Here is a 6,596-nt window from a genome sequence, read left to right as displayed (position 1 = left end):
TTTTGGCCACACTGCGCAGCTTGTAGGATCCTAGCTCCTGACCAGGAAATGAACCCAGGCCCTAGGCAGTGAAAGCGCAAAGTCCCAACCACTGGACCGCCAGGGAATTCCCTGAACCTGTACTTTTAAGCCTGAAACTCACTGCCTCTACCGTCTCCTTTCCTGTGAGCCCAATGACCTGGTGAGGTTACACCCCAGACACCTCCCTCTGCTGCGAAGGCACTGCTACCAGGGGCACTGGCGTCAACCAAAATTCCTTCTGCAGTGAACCCTACGTTTTGAGAACTGCACAGTTCTGCAAGAGCACCCTCAGGACAGGAAGTAGATGCGGGCTCTCCTCCACGAGCAGTCAACCCTGACCTCCGTTATTGCTCCTCGCCTGTGACCTCCAGCAAACCACCACCTCTCTGAGCTCCCTTTCCCTAACAGGGCCTTTGGCCTGCTGAGTGGATGAGACTGGATACCCCATGAAGAGTGAGGAGCGCAGTCCCTGACTGAGATTCAGGTGAACACTGAATGGCAGTGGTTATCACTCGGTCCCCTCCCTGGATCGCACACATCACACATGAAGCTGGGTCCCTTCACATGTTTCGATACTGCTGTTTAGAACCAAGAGGTTGTGGCTACTTCATGCTTAGGTTCCATCTACTTTCCACTCTCTCCTCTAAATCATTCCTTTATATCATTGAGGAAAATGCCTGCCTGCACTTGATTTTAAGTTGTTAGACATAAATAATATATACTAGGCACTTTCTATGGCCTAGTCATTATTCTAAATAGTTTGTTCATATTAACTCATTTAATCTTCACAACAGCCCTGATTCTCCCCACTTTACAGATGAGGAAGCTAGGCACAGTGAAATGACACGTTCAGGGTCACACAGCAAGTGGCTGACGTGGAAGGTAAACTTAAGCCGTGGTACCAGTCTATGCTTTTAAACACTACGTTAGACTCCCTCTGCTGGTAGAGGCTGTGTCTGCTGCCTTTACTCCCAAGTGCCAGGAACACTGCTTTGCACACTGTAGGTGTCAACAAACTTGTTTTAATATATAATATATATAAACACACAGTCACATGCCAGTGTGACAAACACCCCTTCTCCGACCGGGAAAGAGCTCCATCATACCCTGGGCTCCTGGAGACTTTCCAGAAAGAGCCTAGGCCTGGCAGTCTTCACAGATGACACCCAATGGGGGCACTTTTATTAGACAAGTGGGAAAGGACAGGGTGCACCTTACGGTGTACTGCCTGGGGCCTCATGCAGGCCCAGAACTCTGCTGCACCCTCTTCATCAGCTCTTCGTCCTGCATAGACAATTCTGTCAACTTTTTGCCCATCCGCTCATGGATATCCAGGTACTTGGAGACACACCGGTCCAGGCACACAGACTCGCCCTTGGACAGTTCTGCTTCCTTGTAGTGGGGAGGCACGCACTTCCGGTGGCAGGCACTGGTCATTCTAGAAAGAAGGAAGGGCAAGGTCAGGTCAGCAGCCTCCTGTGGCATACCAGGAACCCTCAGCCATTCCTGCCCTGCTATACTGATTTCACCTCCCCGAGAAGGCAGTGTAAATCCTCAGTTTGCACCTCAACTATCTTGGAAGATCCTTGAGAGCAGGAACCATTAGCCATGTTTATGACTAATCAAACAGGAACCATTAGCTGAGTACCAGCTATGTTCCAGATGTCGTGCTAAGTGCTTGACAGGGATTCTGTCATGCAGTTCTTACGATAATCCTAAGAGGTAGGCACAATCATTATCCCCCTTTTTACAGATAAGGAAATGAAGGCACAGAGAGCCTCAGGACCACATAAAGCTGGGCTATGAACCCAGGTAGCCTGACTTTACAGCCTACATTTAAAAATTATTCTGATAAATAGCCTCCAAGATAAAACAACGAATCTAGGGAGGATACCAGAGAGCTTAAGCCAATAAAAATAGGAATTATTTGTTGACTGCTTACTCGACTTGTGTTGGGCTTAACGCTAAGAGCTTGTCATATACTTTTACATTTCATATTGCTAATGTCTCTGTGAGGAAGGTACTATTATTAACTCCACTTTACAGATGGGGAAACCACTGGTCTAACCGTCCATGTAACTTGCCCAAGGCCATAGTAGTGGTGGTTGGTGCAGCTACGATTTGTTCCCAAATTTGCCAGATGGTTATGGGCACTAGTTAGGAGTCAGACTGAGTTACTGGTTCTGACATTGCTACTGACCAGCTGTGGACCCTGAGAGAGTTATTTAACCTCTAGAAACCTCAATGTCCTCACCTTTAAAAAAAAGATAATGCATATAAAATGCTCAGCATGTGTCTGAGATGGATTAAGAGTCTAAGAAATGTTGACTACTTAGCGGGCTACGTGTTATTTGCCACAAGGCAAATGCTCTACTCTTCCCGGAACACAACCAGAGCCTAGACGGGACCTTCTCTTCCTGCTCAGCTCCTACGTCGCCAATTCCATCCCAACCTAAATGCCCAGTTCCTTCTAGTGACCCCACACTGCGTCTGCATTAACCCTTAAGCATGGGGCGGGAGTTGGGGGTGCTGGGAGGGTAAGCCCGGGCCTCAGGTTTCCCCAGAATGAGGAAAATAATCTTCAGAAGTTATCCACCTCTGCCTTGGCAAGAGTGACCTGGGATCATTCTCTAAGACAAGGCAGCGCAGAATCAGCCCTTACCTGTTGTACATATCAGCCATCATCTCAACCTCCAGCTCTGCCGCCAGCTGCTGGGCCCTAAGCGGGTCCATTTCAGCCCTGCACCGTGGAAGAGATCTCCCTCTGGCCTCCTAATCCTGGGGGCAGACATCATGGTCAGCACCCAGCCCCCCCATTCACCTTCCCATCGCAGGGGCTGGAGGATGTGGAGGAATCAGAGGGCATCAGACCAGCAGGGGCCACTGACCTCAGTGAATTCAAACGTCCCATTTCACAGATGTGGGAACTGAGGCCAAGAAGGGGAACACTGCCTAGCCCAAGGTCACAGAACATGTCAATGGCGGGTCTGGAAATCGAGCCCCAGAGCCCTGACTCCCAATCCCTCTAGGTCACCTCTATCCAGGAGAAGAAGGGGAGACCGGAACGGAGCATGAACCTGCGGGGTCCTAAGAATTCGATCACACGCGGGACTAAGGCGCCCGGGCCCCAGCCCAGGGTCTACACCTCTGAAATGGCGGCGCCATCATCAGGATCACCTTGAGGTCAGACGTCACTCACCACGGCCTGGGGCCTGCCACAACGGCCCCTATGTCCCCAACTTCGGGTAAACACTACAAACTCACCGGGCGCTCAGGTAGGATAGGGCGGACGCACCGGGGTCACTTCCGGGAGGGAAATCCCGCCTCTTCTCTGATCCGTACGCACTTCCGGAATGAAGTACCAACGAGGCGGCGCGGGAAAATCCGCTACCATAGAGAGGGAGCTGCTGGCCCGGCCTAAGCCGTCTCCCAAATGCTAGAGAGGACTCCAAAATACCATAGAGGCTTGAGCGGGGCGCAGAGCGCCTGCAGACTGGTTAGAATTCTTGTCTTTAGGGGTGTCACGGAGAGATTTGAGTTTATTGGTTCTGTGAGAGGGGCAGGACCACAGAACTCAGTGAACCTCGTCCTCACCTCCGGAGAGCCGAGGCCAGAGCGCCAATGAGGCGCGGAGTAGGAAGAATGCCGCCAAACTGCAGCTCTCAGTTTGTGATGTACTTAAGGTCACCTGGGACGCTTAAAATAATCCCGAAGCCCAGGGCTCACTTCGTACCAATTAAATCAGAATCCCTGGGAGTAGGACTCAGGCATCAGTACATTTTAAAACTCCCCAGGTGATTCCCATGTGCAGCCAAGTTTGAGGACCAATGCTCAGAGGCCCTTTGTGTGAACACAGCTGTGTGTAGGTCACTAAACTTTCTCTGGGGTTGCAGAGACAAGCGAGGCACGGTTTCTGCTTGCAGAAAGATGAGTCAAGTATACAATATGTTTTAGTCAGCTTCTGTTAGACGCCCTGGGCCCTAAAGAGATGAATAGGGCCACTGTGGCTGCCACCAGAACTGACCTAGTGTGTTTGGGTGAGGAAGACAGAGGGTACTTGTGAACTCTTCATCTTTTAAGACTTAATGTATTCCTCGGGTCTGCACGCCCCCCTCCCGCAACCCCCCCCCCCAAGAAAAACCCACCTCAATCCCTGGATTTTTCAAGTGATTTCCCAGTAAACGAAATTTAGAAGATGCAAATTAATAATGCAGTGGTACACTGCCCATAGGAGAAGGTGGGCTAGACACTTTATATGGCTGGTCACCATATGCTTCCCTAAGGAAGTCCCAGTTTTAAATATTGGCCTCATTACTGCTCTAAGGACTCAAACTTCTTTGTCAGACCCTGTGCCTTGATACTTTAAAATTTAGGTATAGCATTCAGATAGTAAAGTAGTAAAATACACAAGCTTACTTTTTAAATATATGTTCATTTTTATAACTATCTCCCAGATCAAGATACAAAATATTTCCAGCACCTTAAAAAGTTATCTCATGTTCCTCCCCAGTCAATTCTCCGTCTTCTGCAGTGAACCACTATTCTGACTTCTATCACCATCAGTTAGTTCTGCCTACTCCTGAACTTCATGTAAATGAAATTATACATTGTTTTCTGTTTTGTGCCTCACCTCTTTAGCTCAATGTAGCATCCATAAGATTTCATCCATATTGTCGTGTGTATCTCTTATTCATTCTTTTTTATGGCTGTCTAGTGTTTGATTGTATATATAAGCCACAGTTCATTTATCTATTCTCCTACTGATGGACTTTTGGGTTGTTTCCAGTTTGGGGCTATTATGATAATGCTGCCACGTATATTATTGTATATATGTTATCCTGGTTTTTACTTTTGAGAATCTAGTCAACATATTATGGAGTATTAAGAAATTGCATGGAAAAAGGAGATGGGTTCTTAAGAGAGGAATCTGCTTCCTAGATGGGATTTTTGTTAGGTTTTATGAAAGGTTACATACTGTATGATTCCATTTAAATCACATTCTCAAAATGACAATATTATAGAGATGGGAGAAGAGGTTAATGGTTGCCTAGGGTTAGAGTTGGTGGGGGGAGGGAAGGAGGTGTGCCTAAGGGGATAGCACAAGGGAAATCTTTGTGTTGATGAAATTGGTTCTGTGCCCTGATTGTGGGAGAAGGTGTTTATTCAAATCTAAGCTGTCATAGAAGTATACATTGTACCAATGCCAGTTTCCTGGCTTTGATATTGCATATAGTTATGAAAGATTTAGCCTTCAGTGGATAAATCTTAAGTAAAATTTAACCTTCTGTACCCTCTCTGTACTATTTATGCAACTTCCTATAAACCTATAATTATTTCAAAATAAAGTTTTAAAAATCATTACAAAACAAACGAACAAACAAAAAGATAAAAATGATATTGTATTTAAAGCACCTAGTCCATGGCAGATGCTCAATAAAAATGAATCTTTTTGTTTTAGATTTTTATTTATTAGGGAAATTTTTTAAAGTACACGGAAGTGGAGAGCACAGTATATTGAACTTCCATATATTAATCACCCATCACCAAGATTTGACAGTTGTCAACATTTAGCCATATTTTCTTCATCTAATTGTACTGCTAACAGATGAAGTCTTTTTTCTACAATGACATTTTTTTCTTTGTTTTTCTTCTTTCTTTTCTTTTTTTTTTCTTTTTTTTTTTGGCTGCATTGGGTCCTCGCTGCGTGCGGGCTTCCTCTAGTTGTGGTGAGCACGGGCTACTGTTCGTTGCAGTGCGCCGGCTTCTCGTTGTGGTGGCTTCTCTCGTTGTGGAGCACGGGCTCTAGGAGCACAGGCTGCAGTAGCTGCAGCACGCGGGCTCGGTAGTCGTGGTGCACAGGCTTAGTTGCTCTGTGGCATGTGGAATCTTCCCAGACCAGGGCTCGAACCCGTGTCCCCTGCATTGGCAGGCGGATTCTCAACCACTGCACTACCAGGGAAGCCCCCCACAATGCCCTTAAAATTACAGACATCTTATCACTAAATGCAGCTGGCAATCAACAATATTGCACTGTTCAACCATTGGTACCCAAACCTGGCTTTCAGATCATCCCAGGAACAGGCCCCCAAATTCCCGTTCCATATTTCTACTAACTAATTAAATTATTTATTTATTCGCTATCCATTTATCGAGCACTTCATATGACCCAGGCAATTTGCTAGGCCCTGGGCATACAGCCATGAACATGACAAAGTCCCTGCCCTCATGGAGCTTAGAGTCTAGAGAGAAAGTCAGGTAACAAGGAAATAAATAAGGTAACTTTGGATTCCAATCCATATTCCATAAGAAAATAAAATATGCAGAAGCAATGGAGAGGATCTCAAGGTCATGGGAGACCTCTCTGTGGAAATGAAATTTCAGCTGAGAGCAGGAGAATGAGAAAGAACCAGACTTGCAAAGAGCGGAAGCAGAACGGTCCTGAGTATGGAAAGGAATCGACTCATCGGAGGGATACGAAGGAGGCCAGTGTTGCTGAAGCAGTGGGGAGGGGGAGGGGGAGGGGGAGTCACAAGCCCCTCACACATTCTCCAAAAGTAGTACCTTTCTTAGATCAC

General features: G+C 46.7%; 1 protein-coding gene across 6 annotated transcripts; it reads right to left on the bottom strand.

Moving 5' to 3' along the window:
- Window positions 1-1,027: 1,027 nt before the first annotated feature.
- TIMM10 (translocase of inner mitochondrial membrane 10) lies at window positions 1,028-3,396 on the bottom strand. Of its 6 annotated transcripts, none has more exons than XM_067751747.1 (3): window positions 3,286-3,396; window positions 2,684-2,799; window positions 1,028-1,459 (listed from the first exon to the last, which is right to left on the bottom strand). In XM_067751747.1, exons 2-3 carry the CDS (start codon window positions 2,752-2,754, stop codon window positions 1,258-1,260), a joined length of 273 nt encoding a protein of 90 aa, XP_067607848.1. In that variant the 5' UTR covers window positions 2,755-2,799; window positions 3,286-3,396; the 3' UTR covers window positions 1,028-1,257. The 6 variants fall into 6 exon arrangements, with proteins under 6 accessions (XP_067607848.1, XP_067607846.1, XP_067607847.1 ...); XM_067751745.1 differs by having other exon boundaries at window positions 3,221-3,364; XM_067751746.1 differs by having other exon boundaries at window positions 3,199-3,352.
- Between the last annotated feature and the right edge of the window lie 3,200 nt (window positions 3,397-6,596).

Source organism: Pseudorca crassidens, chromosome 9 (genome assembly GCF_039906515.1).
Source record: "Pseudorca crassidens isolate mPseCra1 chromosome 9, mPseCra1.hap1, whole genome shotgun sequence".
In the NCBI taxonomy this organism is placed as follows: Eukaryota; Metazoa; Chordata; class Mammalia; order Artiodactyla; family Delphinidae; genus Pseudorca; species Pseudorca crassidens.
This window is presented reverse-complemented; position numbering and strand designations above follow the sequence as displayed.

What these genes read in the sequence shown, in the direction of transcription:
- TIMM10 (XM_067751747.1), bottom strand. Translation starts at nt 2,754, where the DNA reads ATGGACCCGCTTAGGGCCCAGCAGCTGGCGGCAGAGCTGGAGGTTGAG. An exon ending in ATGGCTGATATGTACAACAG is followed by an intron (nt 1,460 to 2,683) that starts GTAAGGGCTGAT and finishes CCTTCTTTCTAG; the next exon opens with AATGACCAGTGCCTGCCACC.